General features: G+C 29.5%; 2 protein-coding genes across 2 annotated transcripts; one reads left to right on the plus strand and one right to left on the minus strand.

Moving 5' to 3' along the window:
* The first annotated feature begins 3,445 nt into the window (after positions 1-3,445).
* LOC127261315 (protein BPS1, chloroplastic-like) lies at positions 3,446-5,633 on the plus strand. Its single transcript, XM_051289616.1, has 2 exons — positions 3,446-3,677; positions 4,280-5,633. Exon 2 carries the CDS (start codon positions 4,292-4,294, stop codon positions 5,345-5,347), a length of 1,056 nt encoding a protein of 351 aa, XP_051145573.1. The 5' UTR covers positions 3,446-3,677; positions 4,280-4,291; the 3' UTR covers positions 5,348-5,633.
* Positions 5,634-9,781: 4,148 nt separating this feature from the next.
* LOC127260415 (uncharacterized) lies at positions 9,782-22,157 on the minus strand. Its single transcript, XM_051288149.1, has 3 exons — positions 21,917-22,157; positions 10,294-10,444; positions 9,782-10,202 (listed from the first exon to the last, which is right to left on the minus strand). Exons 1-3 carry the CDS (start codon positions 22,155-22,157, stop codon positions 9,782-9,784), a joined length of 813 nt encoding a protein of 270 aa, XP_051144106.1.
* Positions 22,158-22,704: the final 547 nt, after the last annotated feature.

Consider the following 22,704-nt stretch of genomic DNA (forward strand, 5'->3'; position numbering starts at 1 on the left):
AGACCATCTACAGGAGATGCGCCACATCACTATTTTTTTTTTTAAATAAAATAAAAATTAAGAGATACGATGTTTGGAACATATGACACTTTTGTATATATATATTATATATTTTGTTTTTGTAATTTATATTGAATTTATTATTATATTTAAATTTTGTAATAATTTTATAATTCATAATATTTTGTATTCTACAAAATGATAGCAATATTGAATATATTTTATCAATTTAAAAATTAAAATATATAAATACAAATATTATATAATTCTATTGAATAAATCAATATTAATAAATTTAATTTAATTTATTAAAAAAACATATAATTATAAATTTTAAAGAAATTAAATAATATAAAATTATATTAAATAATAAATATATTTAGTTTATAATTAATTACACATATATAATGAATAATAAGATATTAATATAAAATAAAAGACAAGATAATTTGAATAACATAGAACAAAATACATATAATATAAACAATATTTAAAACAACTCTTCGAACAATTTAGCCTTAACAAGTAGATCATGTTCCGTCAAATTATCTTTCTCCACTAGTGTTCGATAAAGTTTCACTTGGGCAATACGCTCATTGTTTTTTATTTTTTCTTCCTTCAGTTATGTCATGCGAGCAAATTGTAATGCAACTTTTTTACTTTGAAGAATTGAAAGATTTTTGAGAGTTTTGCTCCATTGTTAAAATTTGAATGTTGAGTAGTGGGAGAAAATATAAAGATCTTTGATGAAAGTTTGTGTATTTTCTTTTGTGAAATGCAAGCATATTTATAGAAAAACTTAGACACTCTATAACTTATATGTAAATTATATATATATCATGTCTTGTTAAATCAAATCAATTTATTTTTGTCTTGTTTAATTTTTTAAAATGCATTATTATATCACATCACAATATTTATTTTTATCATTGTAGTAGTGATCAATCATTTCAAGTTTTGTCTCGTTGAACTTTATTAATTGTATTGTTAGATCACATCATAATTGATTATTGTACTCGATAGGTTTAAATACACTTGGATTGTTACATCACATCATTGTTTATTATTGTACTATTCAGCTTTGAAAATACTTGCATTGTTAGATCACATCATAGTTTATTATTGTACTAGATAGCTTTAAACACACTTACATTGTTATATCACACATTAGTTATTATTCTACTGTTGTTATAGCACATCACTATTATTATGTGTCATCAAATTTATTTTCAATTATTTTATTATTATACTATTTATTTATATATTTTAAATATATTATTATTATTATTATTATTATTATTATTATCATTTCACATCATTATTTGTACTATGTAACTTTAAAAAACAGTATTATTATATCACATCACTATTGTCATATGTCATCAAATTTATTTTGAATTATATTATTATTGTATTATTTATTTACATACTTTTAAATATATTATTACTATTACTATTATTATTATTATTATTATCATTTCACATCATTATTTGTACTATGTAACTTTAAACAGTATTATTATATCACATCACTATTGTCATATGTCATCAAATTTATTTTGAATTATATTATTATTGTATTATTTATTTACATACTTTTAAATATATTATTACTATTACTATTATTATTATTATTAGTATCATTTATTGCATATAATGTAAACTATAAATACCATATGTTGGCAAAAACTCTACACTACAATAAAAATACAGATTTGATATTAAAATTAAATTTTCAAAATAAATAAAACTAAATTTAATGAAATAACAAATAGGGTAAACTGTTTTTTTAGTCCCGTAACTGGATCCTTTTATCATTTTAGTCCTGTAAGTGGAGCCAGTTGCAAACTAGTCCCATAAGTGAAAAATTTTCGCTATTTTAGTCCTCCGGCGCCGGAGACGCCCGCATGGCTCGCCGGAGGTGACGTGTCCGCCAGGTGTCCCGCCAGGTCAGCGACACCTGGCGGACACGTGGATATATTTTTTTTTTTCATTTTTTTAAATTTTTTAATTTTTTTTAATTGGACCAAATAAAAAAAGTACAAATAAAATTTAAAATAAATTAAAAATAGGTTTTAAAAATAAAATAAAAAATAAAAAAGCCACGTGTCCGCCAGGTCAGCGACACCTGGCGGACACGTCACCTCCGGCGAGTCACGCGGGCATCTCCGGCGCCGGAGGACTAAAACAGCAAAAATTTTTCACTTATGAGATTAGTTTGCGACATGCTCCACTTACGGGACTAGAAAAACAGTTTACCCTAATAAATAATATAACTTTTTTTCCATAATTTTTTAATAAATCAAAATATTGATAAATAATAATATAATATAATATAATAATTAAATAAATAATTAATACTTAAAATTATAATTATAATTAAAAAAATAATATATATACATAATATGAAAATAAAAATTTATTAAAAAATTAGGATGAATATCTTTGTTGCCAATATAAAATAGAAGAGAGTACCTCCGCCACTGATATGACAGAGAGAGAAAATGACGTGGATAATAAAAAATAATAGAGATACCCAGATATCTCAATTGCGGATGTTCTAATAGTTTAACTCTTTTAGGAAGCCTTCCTATTGCGAGAAAAACCAAAATATTAAATAAATGTATTTCTAATTTAAAGTTTTATTATACTCCCTCCGTCCACAAAAAAAGTATACAATTACTTTTAGCGCGGTGTTTAAGAAATAATAATATTTTAATTATAGTGAGTAGTTAAAAGTAGTGTAACGACATTTTTTCCCTTGTTTTTTTGTGTAAAAGTAATGATGTGATGTAAAGTAGGGGTATTTGTGAAAAAAAGTAAGATATTTAATAAAATGTTTACTTTGTAATTGGACGTCCCAAAATAGAAACATGTATACTTTCTAGCTGAACGGAGAAAATATTTTTTAAGTCAAATACAAATTTAGAGTGTGTTGTTTGGGGGTTTGGATTTTGAGTTGAAATTTAAATAGTAAAAAATTTTAATTGAAATAATAGTATTATCTCGATATTTTGAATGTAAAATTAATTTTTAATATAATATATATATATAAAAAATAAATATTTTAATTTGATATTTTTTGAAAACAAAAAATATTTAAATGCTGTAAATCCTTCCCCATCCTCCAAACAAACACATTGGGAAATCTAAAGTTACCGATTTGTTATTAGAAATTGAATTGGAAACAAACAACAAACACGGCCTTAGCCTGGACGACCAAAGAAGCTTCCTCAGTCGGCAGTCGTCACGGGCGCGGCTCGCTTTTACTCGCTCGTCTTCTACGCGCACCTTCACACCACACGTAAATACCTAATCTCCAATAACAATCTTACACGTGTCCAGCAAGTAAGTAGAATCTGCCACCGACTTTCTCCTTCTCTCGAAGCTTCTCGTTACTTGTCTTCTCTTCTGTACTGTACGAACGCGTCTCCGACTGACTATTCCGAGCTTTTACTTTCTTTCAGTTCCCCCCTTCAAAGTCTCTTAATTGTTTTATATATAAAGACCTTTTCTTCGTTTTTGCGTGCTTTTCTCGCTCTCCTCTTTCAGATGCACTAGTAGAGTTTGAATTGCAATCGAAGACTTTTTGTTTCTGAGTTTTCTTTTTTGAATTTTTTTGATCGTCAGAGATTTCGGTGCTTGTTGCTCGAATTGGTGAACGTCTGATCAATTTGGTGAGTATATTGGTTTGTTGTCGTCTCTTTCTCTTTCTATTGCTCGTCGAAACTTGTTAGACTTGCGTGATTTTTAGCTTTTATTTGTTTGCTGTTGCTTGTGATATAAATAGAGTTAAAATTTTGTTTGAATCCGAATTTTGGTTTCATTTTCTGGTAATCTGAGATATTTACTGAATCGATCGTTTGTTTGATGTATAATTGGTTATTAGTATATAGTTTTTTACAAATCCTTTCACGGTATTATTATTGTCTGTTTGACACTATTGACGAAATGTAAGCGAACGAAAACGCCAGTATATATCCATGTGCTGTTGTTCTGGATTTTTATTAACTTTTTCGAAATGTTTAGGTTAGGTGATGCAAGTAGTTCATGTTCTTTGTCTGTGGCCTTAATTTGCAGCATCAATGGTGTACTTCCTGTGACATGCTCAATTTTATGTTTATCTAAGATGAACAGCATGTCTACTTTGTTACTACACTTTTAATATAATTTTGGAAGATTCTATGTTTAGCAGATACCAATCTTCTCTAAACTCTCTCCATATCTTTGGAGTTAGATTTATCCATATGCCTCATTCTTTGTGGTTTGTTTATCTCAGGTACTGTACAAAATGAATAATTTGCAGGTTTCCGAAAGAACTTCCGGAAATCCCTTCCGCAGGATAATTCCGAAGGGAACATCCTTATCTCCAAAGCTCCTTCGCTTGCTGAATTCTTTCGAGGAGACATTAGCGCAGAATATCGAAAATATCAAGCCAGAAAACAGGGGCAATGGCCTAACCCTATCATGGATGAGAAGTGCGATCGAATCGCTCAGCGCAATTCATGCCGACGTAAAAGATCTCATCACTGCCCTCGAACTACCCATTTCTGCTTGGGACGACAAGTGGATCAACGTCTACCTCGACAACAGCGTGAAGTTACTCGACATCTGCATCGCCTTCAGCTCCGAGATTTCTCGTCTGAAACAGGGCCATCTTTTCCTTCACTCGGCGTTGCACAATCTAACTGATCAAATCCAGATCCATCGGGCATGTTCTTCGCTCGCCGGATGGAGGCAACATATCAGCTCGAAGAATCCCAGGCTCGAGAAATGCTTCTCCATCATGGACAGCCTCGCCCGAATGCTCGACCTCCCAAAAATCAAGAACTCCTCAAAGGGCAAAGTGCTGATGCGCGCACTGTACGGCATCAAGGTGGTCACTCTTTTTATATGCAGCGTATTCGCGGCTGCACTCTCCGGATCTTCGGCGCCATTGATCGAAGTGAACGTTCCCAGTTCATATTTCTGGTCTAAGGCTTTCACCAATCTGCAGACCTCCATAAACACTGAGATACGAAGCGGATATTTAAGCGGAGGATTCACAGTGTTGAAGGAGGCTGTAGCAGTCGATATGTTCGTCAAACAGGTGTATCCGATCATCGAAAATGGATTTGATCCTGATGAAGTCGACATGTTGTTGAGTCGCAAAGCGGATTTGCAGGGGTCGGTCGAGGAGCTTTCCCTCGGACTTGATTCGTTGGCGAAAGAGATGGACGGATTCTTCCAGGTCGTGCTGACCGGGCGCGACGCCTTGCTTTGCAACCTTAGGGTCGTTGGCGTTAATGTGATCGACAGAGTGCGAGCTGACGGCGACGGGAATCGACGAGGCCAGGTTGTGAGGTAAAAGGAAGAAAGTATTCTTTGAATGTTCGAAAATGAATAAAAGCACACTCTCGAAAAATAGCAGCTTTTATGTTAAAAAAAACAAAAGGAATGCCAAATGATGTGTGTATTTTTTTTGAGTTCGTGATTATGTATGTGTGTGCTAACAACGTTTTGATGTGTAAATAATAACGTGAACATCTCGTAGTGAAGAATGTTAGTTTTATTTTTATTCAATTTATTGCTGTACTTGTATTGTATCAAAAGATTTCTATAATGTACATATATATAAATTATTATTATTTTTATACTGTGAAAATCTACAGCCATTCTCAAAAGTATATATATATATAATTATTATATTGATAAGTGTGTTTATAATATGAAAAATAAAAAATAAAATCAGTTAAGTGTTATATAATAATATAATATATTGGTAAATATAGATATACGTATGTATATATATTAGTGTAATATTTATGCAATAGATATATATGTATATATATATGAACGATTGAATGGATAGTAGAATGAGTGTAAGCAAATAGACGAGAGAATTGTGAATTGATTTTTTTATTTTTAATGAATTGAATGAGCTACAACAAGCCTATTTATAGGCAAAGCAAGGGTGAGGTTGACACTAGGTCGACGATGATATGCATCCAACTACCACATACGTCTTCACTATGTGTAACACTCCTCCTTGGATGTATTTATATAAAGAATGTGCCTCGTTAAAACCTTACTATGAAAAAAATCATGTGGGAATAAAATCATAGTGAAGGAAAAAGAGTACATCATTCTTGTATTAATGCGCTTCCTCTGTTTTGGACTTTATTTGATATCTTTCATCCAACACATTTCAATTCCTTACACCAGTTTGTTGAATGTTGCAGTCGGTAGCGCCTTAGTGAATAAATCTGCAAAATTTTCAGACGATCGAATTTGTTGCACATCAATTTCACCACTTTTCTGAAGATCGTGAGTGAAAATAAACTTCGGAGATATGTGCTTTGTCCGATCGTCTTTAATATATCCTCCCTTAAATTGAGCTATACAAGCTGCATTATCTTCAAATAATATTGTATGAGGTAATACATCATCAGAAATCGAGCCACAATTTTTCTGAATATGATGAGTCATAGACCTCAACCAAACACATTCACGACTGTCTTCGTGAATTACTAAAACCTCAGCATGGTTTGAAGAAGTTGTTGTTATTATCTGTTTAACAGATCTCCAAGATATTGCGGTTCCACCACAGGTAAATAAATAGCCAGTTTGAGATTTTGCTTTGTGTGGATCAGACAGATAACCAGCATCAGTATAACAAATTAATTCATTTTGAGATTCACTTGAATAAAATAAACCGAGGTCATGAGTTCCCTGAAGATAACGAAATATGTGCTTGATACCATTCCAATGGCGCTTTGTGGGGGATGCGCTAAACCTGGCCAGTAGATTTACTGAAAAAAATATATCTGGTCTGGTACAATTTGCAAGGTACATTAATGCGCCAATAGCGCTGAGATATGGTACCTCGGGGCCAAGTATTTCTTCATTTTCTTCTCTTGGCCTAAATGGATCTTTATTGGGATCAAGGGATCTGACCACCACTGGTGTACTCAGAGAGTGAGATTTATCCATATAAAATTGTTTTAATACCTTCTGGGTATATGTGAATTGATGGATAAATATTCCATTGTTCGCATGATCCACTTGTAGACCCAGACAATATTTTGTCTTTTCAAAATCTTTGATCTCAAATTCTTTCTTTAGATATTCAACTGCAATTTGGATCTCTTTAGGAGTTCCAATTAAATTGAGATCATCAACATATATAGCAATAATGACAAAATTTGATCAATTTTTCCTTATAAAGACTCATGGGCATATTGGATCATTAGTATAACCTTCTTTTATTAAACATTCGCTCAGATGGTTATACCACATTCGTCCTAATTATTTAAGTCCATACAATGATTTTTTCAATTTGATGGAATATGATTCCTTTGGGTTTAATTTGTATGCTTCAGGCATATTGAATCCCTCAGGGACTTTCATATAAATATCAGTATCCAATGAGCCATAAAGATATGCAGTAACTACGTTTAAAAGAATCATGTCGAGCTTTTCTTGCACTGCTAGGCTCACAAGGTATCTAAATGTTATTCCATCAACAACCGGAGAGTATGTTTAATCAAAATCTACTCCAAGTCTTTGTGAGAATCCCTGAGCTACAAGACGGGCTTTATATCTCACAATTTCATTATGCTCATTTCTTTTTCGTACAAACACCCATTTGTATCCAACTGGTTTTATACCATCTGGTGTTTGAACAATTGGTCCGAAGACCTCTCTTTTGTTTAATGAGTCAAGCTCTGATTGAATCGCATGTTCCCATTTTGGCCAGTCATTTCTTTGCTGACATTCATGAACCGATTTTGGCTTTGGATCCTCGTTTTCTTCCATTATATCAAATGCTAAATTGTATGCGAAGGCATTATCAATAATTGCCTCTTTACGGTTCCAACATTTTCTTGAAGTAATATAGTTAATTGAGTTTTCAATAATCTCATCATGTTCTTCAAGATCGTGCTCTTCTGGAGCAATTATTTCAGGGTTGACTTCCTCGTTAGATTGAGGTTTATCAATGTCATTCCTGATATTTTCATGACTATCATCATTAATTCCTCTTTTCTTTCGAGGGTGTTTATCTTTAGAACCGAGTGGTCTACCACGCTTTAAGCATCGCTGATTCATTAGCACTTGTAATTTTTTCATCATGGATAATTATTTTAGCCGGAGCATTAGCAGCTTGGATATATGATCGAGTGACTTTGCTCGAGTCATTGAATGCATCTGGTAACTGATTTGCAATATTTTGTAAATGTATAATGCGTTGAACTTCTAGTTCACACTGCTTTGTACGAGGATCACAAAAATTCAATGGGATTTTCCAATTAATATCGCTTTTCGGTTCGTTTTTTTCTCCCCCTAATGTCGGAAAATATGATTCGTCAAAATGACAATTTGCAAATCTTGCAGTAAATAAATAACCCGTCATAGGTTCAAGATATTTTATAATTGACGGCGATTCATATCCGACATAAATGCCCAATCTACGTTGAGGACCCATTTTTGTACGTTTGGGGGGTGGAATAGAAACATAAACAGCACACCCAAAAATACGTAGATGAGATATATTTGGTTCGTGACCAAATACTAACTGTATTGAGGAATAGCTATGATAGCTTGTCGGTCTCATTCTTATAAGTGTTCCTGCATGTAAGATTGCATGCCCCCAAGCTGAAACGGGCAACATAGACCTCATCAGTAATGGTCTAGAAATCAATTGCAATCTTTTAATAAGTGATTCTGCCAGGCCATTTTGTGTATGAACATGAGCAACTAGGTGCTCTACATTAATTCCGATCGACATGCAATAATCATCAAATGCATTCGATGTATATTCACCAGCATTATCCAGACGTATAGTCTTAATTGGATTATCGGGGAATTGTGCCCGTAATTTAATAATTTGGGCAAGCAATCTCGCGAATGCCATATTGCGAGTAGATAATAAACAGACATGTGACCATCTGGTAGATCCATCAATAAGCACCATAAAATATTTAAATGGCCCACACGGTAGGTCTATTGGTCCACATATATCCCCATGTATTCTTTCCAAAAATGTAGGTGATTCAATACCTACTTTAGCTGGCGATGGCCTGGTTATCAATTTTCCCTGAGTGCAGACAACACATGTTAACTCATTTGAGTTTAAAACTTTTTGATCTTTTAATGAATGGCCATGCGAATTCTCAATTATTCGTCTCATCATTATACTGCCGGGATGCCCAAGGCGATCATGCCATATTTGAAAATCGGTAGTCTTTTGGTCTACCGTGAGGTGTGTTTCAACAACACCTAGTTTGGCACAATATAAACCAGTAGAAAGTGAGGGTAATCTCTCAATGATGCATTTCCTTTTATCAATGATATTAAGGATCAATAAAAATTCACCATCGATATCACTCATAGTTTCAATGTGATAACCATTTTTCGAATGTCATGAAAGCTCAGTAGATTTCTTCGAGCTTTAGTGGCCAACAGTGCATACTATATTACAATTTTCGTCCCCGCGGGGAGAAATATAATGGCTTCTCCAGAGCCTTCAATTAATTTCGCACTTCCACTTATTGTTTGACATTCATTCTTTCCCTTTTCAAATGGGAGAAATATTTTTCGTGTTTCAATATAGTATGTGTCGTTGCACTGTCAATGAAACACATATTTGCATCATTTTGATTGGCATCCATTTAAACTTCAAATATAAGTAAACGCAGTATTAATAAAGGCAGATATAAGTATTACAAAATACATTACAAAAAGGTAATATGCGATAATTTAAATATTACAAAACATAATGTAAAATGACATAATATGTCTATCACTGGGGGTTTGTTGGATCTACGACAAAATTCGCTATATCAAGATGTGTTGTGTCGTAATCCAAAAGATCATCATCGGGGTCATCATCATTATCAACGTGATTAGTCTCGACCTCCTTCCCCTTTTTCTGCAGTGAGGCTTGATAAAGATCGGCTAGGTGTTTGGCTGTTCTGCAGGTATTAGCCCAATGGCCTTCAATGCCACACCGATTACAACTGCCGATTTGCCTATTTCCCTGTTTAGCCTTTTCGGCTATATTCCCATGTTGGGGTTTACTCTGCATCCTGTTAATGTCAAAACTGCGGCGATTGTAAGGGGTATATCGACCGCGTTGACTCTCACGACCGTGACCACGTCCACGGCCTCTACCACGTCCTCGGCCTTGTTCAGAAAATGTCACGCTCGCTTCAGGGAATGGACTGGAACCAGTGGGCCGAGACTGATGATTTTTTTATCAATAACTCATTATTTTGCTCAGCTAATAAAAGACATGCAATGAGTTGTGAGTACTTTTGAAAGTTTTTCTCACGATACTGCTGTTGCAGCACAACATTCAAAGCATGAAAGGTAGAGAGAGTCTTCTCCAATTTATCATTCTCACTAACATTTTCTCCGCAGAGTTTCAACTGAGATGTAATCTGATGGATAGCAGAGTTGTACTCTGTAACAGTTTTAAAATCCTGCAACCGCAGGTTAAGCCAATCATGTCGGGCTTTGGGGAGAGTGATATATTTCAAGTGCCCAAATCTCTCCCTCAATTCATTCCACAAATCAAGTGGATCTTTCATCGTCAAATATTGAGACTGTAGAGGAATGTCCAAGTGATGAATGATGAAAATAATAGCTTTAGCCTGATCTTGGCTTGTAGCCGTATTTTCACTGACAATTGTATGAACAAGACCCATTGAAACCAGATGCATTTCTACATCCAGGGACCAAGTCAGAAAATTGTTGCCGGTGAGAGATAGAGGTTTAAAAGAAAATTTTGCAAGATTTTCTATAGTGTAAAAAATAGATAATATAAATAGTATAAAAATAAAACTTACCAAAAATAAAATAGGCAAGAGCCCTCGTGCTGATAACGTGTTATATAATAATATAATATATTGGTAAATATAGATATACGTATGTATATATATTAGTGTAATATTTATGCAATAGATATATATGTATATATATATATATGAACGATTGAATGGATATTAGAATGAGTGCAAGCAGATAGATGAGAGAATTGTGAATTGATTTTTTATTTCTAATGAATTGAATGAGCTACAACAAGCCTATTTATAGGCAAAGGAATGCATCCAACTAACACATACGTCTTCACTATATGTAACATTAACTTAAAAGTGAAGTGAGAATAATACTTTTCTAGAGAATAAAAAGTAAATTAATAACAATTTGGTGGGAATTATATAGATTATAAATGAATACTCCTCCTCCTCCTCCTCCGTCCATATGTTTATAATAGTAAATTTTTTATTTCTTTTGCACATAATAAATTACTATATCCGATTCACATGCGGTGTCTGCTACACTGTAGGCTAGTAAAAATAATTATCCTATGATATAAATAATTATAAATTAATATTAAGATAAGTAATTAATTTAATTAAAATTAAAAAATAAATTAAAAAAATTAAAATGAAATTAAAATGTGTAATCATTTTCCAAAAAAAGAAAATAACATGGAATGGAACGTAGGACGGACCGAAACGGTAATGTGGATATAATATGTGAGACGAAAGAAATAATATTTTGTAATTCAGTAATATTATCTTTGTTACCTATAACATTGACAGTAAAATGTAATTTAGTAATGTTATTATCTATGTTACCTTTGACAATAAAGTAAAATTAATATGAAAAAGTAAAAAGTTTAGATATTTTAATTGATATTTTAGTATTTAGTCGAATTTAGCTCTGTTCTTCAAATTTCATATTTCAACTCTGATTCCTAAAAATAAGAATACAAAATATTTTATATATGCAAAAATAAAAAAGTTAAAAGTTTAAAAAATCATTATAAAAAGTAAAAAGTAAAAAGTCACATATTCAATATGAAATAATATATTTTATATTTTTTGACGCAATTTTTTGTATCACACATCAAATATTATTTCATAAGATTTTTACTATTTAATTTTTTTTGAAATATCAAATAAAAATTTTATTTTAATTTTTTATATTATATTAAAAATTAATTTTATATTCGAAATGCCACGTAATATCTATTTAAATCACATCAAATAACTAAAATTTTACTGTAAAAAAATTCCAACCTTAAAATCACAAACAAACACAAAGTGTTTTTCTTTTTAATTACATCCTGCTTTTATTGTTTTTTTTTTTTCATTGAATTTAATAAATTATCGTATTCTATTAAAATTTACAAAATATTTTATATTATAGTATTTCCCAATAATTATTTTTGTTCAGTATTTTATATACATTTTATCTAAGAAGAATTTATGCCACAAATGGAATATAATGTATTTTATGTTGTGCTACATTTTATGAGTGTAATTGTTTATTATTCATGAAAAAATCCGTTGTAAATCACCAAATCAACTTGATACATAAAAATAATACAACAATATTAATACAAACCGAAATAGAATTTTGTATAAATTAAAAGAAAGGGTAAACTGTTTTTTTTAAGTTCTCGTAACTGGACCCCTTATCATTTTAGTCCGGTAAGTGGAGCATGTCGCAAATTAGTCCCATAAGTGAAAATTTTTTGCTGTTTTAGTCCTCCGGCGCCGGAGACGCCCGCGTCGCTCGCCGGAGGTGACGTGTCCGCCAGGTGTCGTGCCAGGTCAGCGACACCTGGCAGAACACCTGGCGGACACATCACCTCCGGCGAGCCACGCGGGCGTCTCCGGCGCCGGAGGACTAAAACAGCGAAAATTTTTCACATATGTGACTAATTTGCGACAAACTCCACTTACGGGACTAAAATGATAAATGGGTCAAATTACGGGACTAAAAAAATAGTTTACCCTAAAAGAAAATAAATCAAAAAAAGTTTAATACGAAAAGAGATAGAGGATCTGTTTCTTTTGTATTTTGGTTTGTAAGAATATTTTTTATGTGAGATATAGAAAATTTTGTAAATAATATGAAAATAATAAAATTTGTTCAGTATATTACTCTATTCATTATCCAAATCTATTTTCAATTTCTGTTTTTTTTTTTTTTGTTAACAAAATACCACCCTTTTTTTTTTACCAAAAAAATAAAAATTTCTATTTTTATTTATTTATTTTAAAACTCATGTCTAGTCAAATGAATACACAATTGGATGACGGATAGAGTAACTTTTTTTAAAAATAAATGTTTGAAATTTTTTGGATAAAAGAACAAAGGCCAGTAGTGTATGTGTGTGAATGACAACCAAATACACAGCCCATAATTTTATACGCAGGGTTTATTAGGTTCAAGTTCATATTAAATTCCTAGATCTCAGATTTATGGGTTGCAGAAGTAATGGACTATGTACAAGAAATTAAAATTATTTCTTGATTTCGGCATAAACAATTCAATAAATTGTACTTTCTCTGTTCAATTTCTATTGTACTAAATTATATTTGCACGAATTTTTAGGTGATTTTTTTTTAAATGGACAAATTTGCCCTTAAGGGTATGGTAGAGATTAAAAGTAATAAATGAATGAATGGTAAAAATATAAAATTTGTGTTTAAAAAAAAATATATATATGACCATAATTGTTGGACATCCAAATAGAAAATTAGGACATTAGTTTGTGTGGACGGAGAGAGTATTTGTTTTTAATTCTTTCACAGATTTTTTCATTATTTATGAAATCTTTTTACTGAGAAAAATATCAAATAAATTTTATATTTTTCTATATTATATTAAAAATTACAATCTCAATAATATATATATAATTTATAAATTCAAAATATTACTATTAAAAAATTAATGTATTGTGCACTTTGTTTTAGAAAGATTATCATTTTTATTGTTTTGAGTTTGCATTTTAAAAAAATATATATTTTATATGTATAAAATATTAAATTAATTTTTATTTAAATATAACATTTAAATCAAATTTTCTCGCTCTTCTTCTTTGAAAGCCCTTTTATGAAGAATTTATGAAGCAAGTTTCTTTTGTAAAAATTTGAAAAAATTTGCATCGAATTTTATATTAAAATAATATTTGATAAGATATTTTGTAAAAATATATACATATTTATTTTTGAAAAATATAGGATTAGATAGTAAAATTTAAAAGATTTTTTTTTTTTTTTTGGTAAAGAATGGGCCCACAAAGATAGAAATTGGTTGGATTCCGTTGGACTTTAGATTTGACCGAATACACATTGTTGGATCCGATACTCGTAATTTGATTTGATTATACTCGGACCCGATCCGAACAATACTTGACAAAATCCGATAGATTCGATAGGCCTGCAAAATATTTTACAATTATTAAATTTAATTTAAAATTGAATTTGAATTCGGATCCGAACCCGACATATATTAAAATTTATAGTATATTTTATCTAAAAATATTATAATAAAGTAATAAATAATAAATAAAAATAAAAATAAAAAATTATTTTGATATAATTTATATTATTAAGAATTATTTTTTTCATATATATAATTGATATATTATTAAAATATTAATCTTGTCCAGGTCCAAACAGAGTCTACCCTTAGATCCGAGATCTGCCCGACCCCGACAAGGGTACATAATACCTGACCCATATCCGACCTGATACCGGAATAATTGGATTCGACCTCAAAATAATGAATCAGGTCTTGGGTTTATCCGAATTCATTTCCATCTCTAATTATGAGACTATATTCTTAATTTTTTTAATTATATTTTCCATATGAACAAAGTAAATATTTAATTTTGACATAAGGTTAAAAATGTTAACATTAAAACAGTTATTTGATACTCCCTCCATCCCCGGAAAAGATAAGTTTTTTATATGGACACGAAAATTTAGGTAGTATAAATTAGTTATTTAGATAGTAAGAATTAATTATTTAATGATTAAAAATTTTAAAATATGCGTTTAACATTTTTAACCATTATATCTCAATAAAATATACAATATGGATTTCGTTTTGTAGAGAATAAACTTTTATACTCCTATAATACATATAACTATAAAATTTATTTATTTATTTATTATCATAAATTAGTTTTATAAAAAAATGAGAAGTTTTAAAGATAAATAAAATTATTTGTTAATTTATGAGAGATATGAAAATAAAAGTGTTTTGAGTGGATCCTATGTGAGATTAAAAATTAGAAAAAAAATAATCTGTTTTATAGGATATAGTTAATTATCATTAAAATAGGGGTAAAAGAAAAAAGTGTTCTAAAGAAGAAGACAGAAGCTAGAAATATACTTTGCAATTATTGATTCATTTTGTTTTAGTTGCTCTTTTAATTTTATATTCCAATTATCTTGGTTGATAATATTTGATAAATACAATGATCGCATATGTGCAGCGAAAAGGGGACCAGGATTGATAACCTACCCGATGAAATTCTTGTTTGAGCCTCAAGAAAGCGGAGAGAACTAGTTCTCCCGCTTAGATGGAGATATACGTGGAAGTTTACATTTGGTGTAGAATTTTATGGTTCGGACATGTTAAAGGAACTCTATGAGCCGGAAAGGATTTTGAGAATAGATTAATTATGTTCTTAATCGCATGGTAACACGTGAATTGATAGTTTCGTTGTGTCTTATCAACTTATATGACCTCCGCATTAGGAACCAAGAAATTTTAAGCTTAACTTGTCCCTTGAACCTATCATTCGTCCATGTTATGAATTTCTTAATCTGCACTCCAATATGCATTTGGCTCACTAACATCCCTTACATTGGCCTTTGTTAATATCATGATTTATTATTTAGCAGCCTCTTGTATGAGTGTTCAATTTTTCTTATTGGGTTAGTAGAGTTTTTATTTTCTTACTCTCATGCATTTATCTACAAATTTTACAAGCTAGTTCACATATTTTTGTTACGTTTTGTTGTAGTTTCGTGAAATATCAAGGGAAATTGTACCTATCAACTTTCCTAAAACATCTGAAAATAACAAGTATATTTTTCGTTTGGCGAAGTCTTCTATTTTTCACTATGTTGAACCATGTCGTGTTTCTTCTTTTTCTATTATTTAAACTTCAACAAAGTAATTTTTTTTTTTTTTTTAGCATTGAAAATTATTAAATCTTTTTTTAGATTTGATGGATTTTCACTTAGCCAAACAAAAATTTGATTTTATAAGATGATTGAGAAGACATTAATTAGATATCAAAATAATCCGTTGCACTGTTTGAAAGGAATATTGTGTATTCACAGTAATAAAGTACATCTATATATTTTCTTACCACATCTATGGAAATACAACCAATTTTGTTCTATTTATTTATTTTTGATAAATATGCATAATAATCTAAAAAAAGAAATAGTGGAAAATGATATGAGAAGATCTCATTCATAGTCAAATGGCTGATATATATAATGTAAATATATCTAAAAGATATTTCCTATTCTTAGACAAAAATATTCTACTATAAATCTAAATATTGTATAAAAAATATATAAAAAATATTCTAAAGTTTAAAATATATTCTATAACATATTACCCCCTTGCCATCTTGGCTGTGCACCATTACGGCCGGGACAGGTTGCCTTGCCGTTTGGCGAGGCTGTCGTGTAGCTGTCGCCAAAGCGATGGCGCCACGATTACGCCAAACTGCAGTTCACGCAAGTTTGATTTGAAATTAATTATATAATTTGACCTATTTTATCATTTTTCGAATTGAATTTTATTAATGAAAATTCTACTTGCCGCTGATCGTTGACCACAATTTTTAAAAATCTACTTGTAATTACAAGTTGGTTGCTCTAATATCATATGGAAGCGTTTTCACTAAAAACTATTATATTTTAAAACAATCTCTGTAGTGTTTTATTGAATATATATATATATTACTTTATCAAATTATTTTATTAGAATTTTAATGGTAGAATTGAAAAAGATAATGGAGTATTTTGAGACGAAAAAATTGTCTTTGAGTTTTTAAAAATAGATTCGAAAATTCTGAAATTAATATTTAAAGCTTATTATCTTTATATATAATAACTAAAGAAATAATAACAAAACACAATATATGGTTTGAGGATAAAGTATTTGAGTTATATATATTTGGTTATACGTTTGATTTTAACGTTCACCATTTGGATAAAATTATTATTACATTAATAAAAAAAGAAAAAAATAAATACTTTAAAATAATAAATAAAAAAATTGGGCCGAGAAAAAAATAAACACTTTAAAATAATAAAAAAAAAAAAAAGAATTCGGCCCGGGAGACGCTGGTTTTGAATCGAGTTTAAGTTTATAATTTTGTGTTTTGTAACTATAATGGTAATATTTTAGTTCTGAAACTTTAATAGTGATGATTTAGTATTTTTTATATGATGATATTTTGGTGTTTTAATGATTTTTATATTTTATTAGAAGTGTGATAGTTTTGTATTTTGATATTTTATATAAAATTTAATTTAGTGATAAAATATTATAATCTTATACTATATGTTAAGTATTAGAAATTTATAATTACTAATAGTATGTTTGGTTGGTCGTTCTAGCCTAATTGGGCACTGTACTTTCAATTATTTATTCAAAAATTTTTTATTTATATCTCTTTTCAATAAACAAATATATTTATATACATTTAAAACTATTTATTTATTTGAAAATTAATCTATTTTAATCATAAATAAATATTTATATTTTTATGTATTTGTATTATATAAAAATTTATTATCTATAAAATAATATCTATATTGTATATATTTTATTAAAATATAATTATTAAAACAATTAAATTCATATTTTTTTTATCTTTTTAAACTTATATATATTACATAATAAATTAAATATTAATAAAATAAATAATTAATTAAATATTAATAAAATAAATAATTTCCAATCCAACTTCCAACTCAATAATCAATTAACCAAACACAATAAGTCACCAAATTGTCGTTATAGCGGGCACCCATGTTGCCCAGGTGATATAATGGTCCGGTGGTGCCATGCTTCCAACCTCGCCGTGACAACCTTGCTACGCACAAATTGAGTAGTGATTGAGTGCTCCAATAAGGCATCAAGAATGCAATCATAGTCTATTTCAAAATGTTTTTCGGATTATCTACAATATGAAATGTAGTCTGACTATCACAATAAAGAAGCATAGAGCGTGTATGAGATATCCCGAAACAACACAATAAATTCTTAAGAACAAGGCCAGAGTGTGTGAGTGTTTGAGTATGTGCGAGAACGACAACCAAACACACACCCTATGATTTCATATGCTGGGTTTATTAGAATAAAATTCATATTAAATCCCTAGATCCAGAGACGGAATTATGTTAGGGGCTAGGGCTCAGTTGACCCCATATCCTAAAATATAGGATTTTGTTAGTGTAACAAATACTAAAATTATGTATTTTTTAATTATTTTGCTCCCTCTATTTTTCAATTTTTTTATTTTATAGTGTAAAAAATAATAATTTTTTGTAATTTTATTGATTTATACTTTTAGGTTTTAAGTTTTTTAGTCAACTCCAATCAAGACAATAAATTGATTTGGTGAAAACAGAATAAGTGGTAACAACTTTAATTCAACAATCAACGATAGCGATTACGAACAACAACGAATTAGAAATGGCTTTCTTCGACAAGTTTGAACGCCAACAACTACGGTACCTTCCGAATAAATACAAGAAAAATGCAAAAAGCATAACTTTGTCTTCTTCTAATGCAACCAAAAACATTGTTTTTTTTTTTTTTTTTTCCCAAGAAGACAATATCTCATCTGTTTATACACATTTAACCATTGGATACAAGAAAATATTTATATTCATCTTGTTAAGGTAAGAATTGGGACAACAAAGGATGGATCAGAAATAGAAGCAATTTATGCCCCCAAACCAACGGCAGGAACAAAAACCCCAACTTAAAGAATCTGAAGGGTGAGAGGCCAAGGGGACCGTCGAGGGTAGGCCAATCCGTCCCACTTACCGTGTTACCTTTCTATTTTCATATGTTCCATTTATTATGTGACTTTTTTTTTTTAAAAAAAAAGAATTATACATTCTAATCTTATTTTAAATTATTTATTTTATAATTTTTTTTAATTTTAATTAGACTATTAGTTATTTTAATCTTAATCTAAAATTATTTTTATTACACGATAATTATTTTAACTAATACATGCTTAATTATTTAGTAATTACACCCTTTCCAAATTTCCGTATTTCCAGTAAAGGAGACACCATAGTCGGGACGGAGAGAGTGTTATTATATTAAGTTATTTTTAATTTTTTACAAATGAATTCTTTCTCATTCTTATTATAGATGTTTTATTTCTAATTTATTTGGTTTCATGTATTATATTTTAATATTTTTTCTAATTTTTTAAATTATGTCCAAATTTCAAATATTTTAATTTTAAAAAATATTTGAGCAATTCATACCGAAATTAATTTTATTTTCTTACTTTTATTCTTGTTGTATATGTTTTTTTTGTATTATATGTTGTTCTTTTAATTTATACTAATAATTCTTTTCATTCTTAATATGTATGTGTTTTTTGTAATTAATTTGGTTCTAAGTATTATATTTGAATATATTTTTTAATTTTGTAGATTATATTCAAATTTAGAGTCTTTTGATTTAGAAAAAAAAATATTTGAAAATTGCATACAAAAAATTATATAGTAAGTTTTACCATATAAATTTTTTATATTTTCTATTTTAGTACTATGATTCTTATTGCAATTATACATGTATTTTTTAACTATATATTAGTATTTTTTTAATTTTTTACTAATCATTTTTTTTTAAATTCTTATTGTGTTTGTATTTTTTTTATTAATTTAGTTTCGAGTATTATATTATAATACTACCTCCATTCAACTCTAAAAATCTCATTTATTTTTTGCGTGTTAATCTTTAATATTAATTGTTATATCAAAACGTAATACAAATTAAGAAAGAATTACAAAAATACTTTCATTACTGATTTATAATACTAATAGAAAGACATTTGTACAAAAATTTATACAAATATAAAAATATTTTTAATGTTAAATACAATGGCGAAAAATGTAAATGTGACCCTTAGAGGCGGACGGAGGGAGTATATATTTTTTTTAAAATTTATAGATTAGATTTAAATTTCAAGTTTTTACATTTGAAAGAATATTTGAAGAAATTTATATAAAAAAAAAATATATGGTAAATTTTAATATATGAATATTTTATTTTATTTTAGTATTTTTATTTTGTATGTAATTTTTTAAAAAAATTATTGGATGTGTTTTTTTTTTTTTAATTATTAGTTAAACTTTTTACATTCATACTGTATATATGTATTTTTTCTAATTAATTTGTTTTCGAGCATTATATTTTAATATTTTTTAAATTTTATAGATTATGTTTAAATTTTGAACATTTTGATTTGAAAGAATATTTGGAGAATTCACATAGAAAATGAAAATAAGTTTAAAATACATTATTTTTATTATTATTATTATTATTTAATTTTAATAATTTTATTTCTATTGTGTGTATATGTATTTTTTAGTTATCTATTTTTTTTTATACAAATCAATTCTTCTTTTCTTTTTTTCTTATTTTGTAAGTATCTTTTGGAATTGATTTGGTTATACATATTATATTCTAATACATTTTAAATTTTGGTAGATTTTAAAATTTCAAAATTTTTATTTAAATGAATATTTTAGGAATTCATGCAAAAAATTATATTAAGTTCTAATATACAAAATATTTATTTTTATTTTATTACTTTCATTCATACTGTATGTTTAATTGTCTATTGTGGTGTTTTTTACTAATCAAATTTAGTTTAATTCTTATTGTATATGTGTGTTTTTTTTTCTAATTGATTCGATTTTGAATATTATATTCTTATATAATTTTTACTTTTTGTAGATTGTGTCAGAATTTTGAGTTTTTTTTTATTATTATTTGAAGGAATATTTGAAAATTTTATATGAAAAATTATAGTAAGTTTTAATATATAAAATTTTATTTTTATTGTAGAACTTTTGTTTTTATCGTATGTCTTTTTTTAATTATATATAGTGTTATTCTTGATAATTTTGTCCTTTGACTTTACATATAAAGTAATTATACGAGTAATGTTATATTTGTAATTTAAGTAAATGTTAAAGGTATTATGATATTATTATATAATTATTTTTACTGAAATAAAAAATGATACTTTTGAGTGACACAAACGAAAATTTGAATTGGGTGTGTTTGTTTGGGAGTTTGGATTTGAGTTGAGATTTGAATAGTAAAAAATTTAAATTGTAATAGTTATATGATGTGATATAAATAGGTATTGATGTAATGTTTTGAATGTAAAATTGATTTTTAGTATAATATAAAAAAAATAAAACATAGATGTTTGATTTGATATTTTTTCAGGAAAAAAATTGAATGAATAGTAGATTTAGGGTAAAATCCCCCAAGCAAACATAAGTTGGGACAGAATGAGTACATTGTGTATTTTTTTTTTTTTAATACTCCCTTCGGTTTATTCCAAAATACCTTTTTGGAAATTTATTGTAGATTAAAAAATAATAGTAGTTTATTTTAGTGAAAGTGCGTAACAAATTTTGATATTTTTGTCCTTTGATTTTATATCTAAATTAATTTTATGTGTAATGATATATTTTTAATTTAAGCAGGTAGTGTATTTAAAGCAATAGGAGAATGAGAGCGACTAGTACCTCGATTTGGCAACGCTGGAGATGAGGTACACCTTTCAGTCCTCATTTCTACAACCTTAACTTGTTTCGGGAGAGTCTCTACTGTCCCAGGAAATGTTCTTTTCTGTTGGATCTTCAGTGCTTCAGCGATCTATCCGACCTGCATTTCAAGCATCTTGGTCAAGGAAGATGTATTTCTCTAGAACTTCTCATTTGTCCGCTCATAATTTCTCCATATCTCCTCCAGACTCAACGGCTGACCGGCTGTTGTGGGAGGCTAAGCAAAAGGTGTCTACAGAAGAAAGTGGGAGGCTAGGAAATACTGTTGCGATTGACAGTATCCCCCCTGATAATACTATGGTGCAACAAAGTGTTGTGGCTAATGAAATTGTTGTTGAGGGCGAGGCCCATTAGGAATTTAGGGTTGAGCCCGCTGAACTGGTGGTGCTGAGGCTGGCTTTTATTTTCCATGTAGAAGACCTCCGTTGGGCTTTGAGCTTGTTTAGATGAACACTCAGCAGCCTGCGGTTGCTCTGATTGGGCTATATAGGCCATCTGCTTCATTGCCTCGGCCTCATTTACTACCTATTTTCCTTTGTTACTAGATAATTTCCGCTTCACGAATTTAGACAGTTACTTCATCTGGACAAAGAGGCTCTCCATCCTTGCATCATTGAAAGCTGTAGCGAGAACCTGGAATAGATCCCTTGATGGCTCTGGCCTGCTGCTCTTCGGACAACTGGTCTGGTTGGCCGCCATCTTCTCTATCAATGCCCTGACATATGAAGCGCATTGACTCATCAGGGAGTTGCCCGTTTTTGCGGCTAGAGACATCCTAAGATCATAAGTTATCCCAGAGTAGAAGTTCTAGAGCTCCATGAAGTCAGGAATCTCATGGTGAGGGCATTTACGGAGCGGCTGCTTGAAGCGGCTCCAAGCTTTGAGCAGGATCTCTTCAGTAGCCATCCTAAAATTGAGGATTTCATTCTTCTGGCTGATGGTCTTTTTGATACAGGATGATATTTGGCAATGAATGACCGAGCTGCTTCCTTGAAAGTGGATGGTGGTGGACTAAGGGAGTCAAATCATTTCCTTGCTTCACCTACTAACA

This window comes from Andrographis paniculata, unplaced genomic scaffold (assembly GCF_009805555.1).
Source record: "Andrographis paniculata isolate CXL003 unplaced genomic scaffold, ASM980555v1 Contig62END, whole genome shotgun sequence".
In the NCBI taxonomy this organism is placed as follows: Eukaryota; Viridiplantae; Streptophyta; class Magnoliopsida; order Lamiales; family Acanthaceae; genus Andrographis; species Andrographis paniculata.